Raw genomic sequence first — 731 nt, 5'->3', positions numbered from 1 at the left:
TGACCCCGTGGAGTGTCTGGTTCAAGGCATTAAGCACTGCTTGGAAGCTTCGGTGCCAGGTCTCTGTTTGGTTGTCCTCCTCCATGTCCTCACCCAACCTGTGGGGAAGGATGAGGTGGGGGGCTCAGCTAGAGCTGCCCCTCACAGTGGTGGTGCCACTGGGATGGGGTTGACCCCATCGTTGACCCTCAACGATGACCACCAGAGCTTCATGTCAGCTAGAGCTGCCCCCGCAGTGGTGCAGTGGTGGTGCCACTGGGATGATGCTGGGGATGTTCTGTCAGACTCAATGATGACCCCAAAATGGTCCTTGATGCGTCTCCTCTGCCACACAGAGGTACAAGTGGGGACATCAAAGCCCTGTGCATTCACAGCAGCCCCCTCCCCAAATTTCACTCCTCCCATAGATGGAATAAAGCCCCCAGAGCTTCATGGCAGCTGCCTGTCCCCTCTCCTCCCTGGGGCTGGGGACAATGAGGGGACACAGCTGTCCTGGGGTGCTGAGATGGTTGAGTTCAAACCTTGCTCCCCACAGGGAGTGGGAGGATGGTGGGCACCACCCATGTCCTGCACCCTTGAAGGGTGCAGATCTGGCACCCAAGGGACCCCGGAAGGGCTGTCTGGGGTCCCCCATCCTAAATAACAGACCCTCCCCCCCACCATGGGACATGGTGACCCTCTGCCAGCCCACCCCACCCCATGAGCCCTTTGCACCCTCACGTACCCTCGTG

The 731-nt window shown here is 59.5% G+C and overlaps 1 protein-coding gene across 1 annotated transcript in view; it reads right to left on the bottom strand.

Moving 5' to 3' along the window:
- The window catches only part of KCNE3 (potassium voltage-gated channel subfamily E regulatory subunit 3), a 669-nt gene extending 569 nt beyond the window's left edge, over positions 1-100 (bottom strand). Inside the window, exon 1 of the mRNA XM_010173698.2 lies at positions 5-100. Within this exon, the coding sequence (XP_010172000.1) occupies positions 5-85 (81 nt within the window). The 5' untranslated portion in view covers positions 86-100. The remainder of the gene's footprint in view (positions 1-4) is intronic.
- Between the last annotated feature and the right edge of the window lie 631 nt (positions 101-731).

The sequence above is a fragment of the Antrostomus carolinensis genome, unplaced genomic scaffold (genome assembly GCF_000700745.2).
Source record: "Antrostomus carolinensis isolate BGI_N321 unplaced genomic scaffold, ASM70074v2 scaffold34998, whole genome shotgun sequence".
Lineage (NCBI taxonomy): Eukaryota > Metazoa > Chordata > Aves > Caprimulgiformes > Caprimulgidae > Antrostomus > Antrostomus carolinensis.
This window is presented reverse-complemented; position numbering and strand designations above follow the sequence as displayed.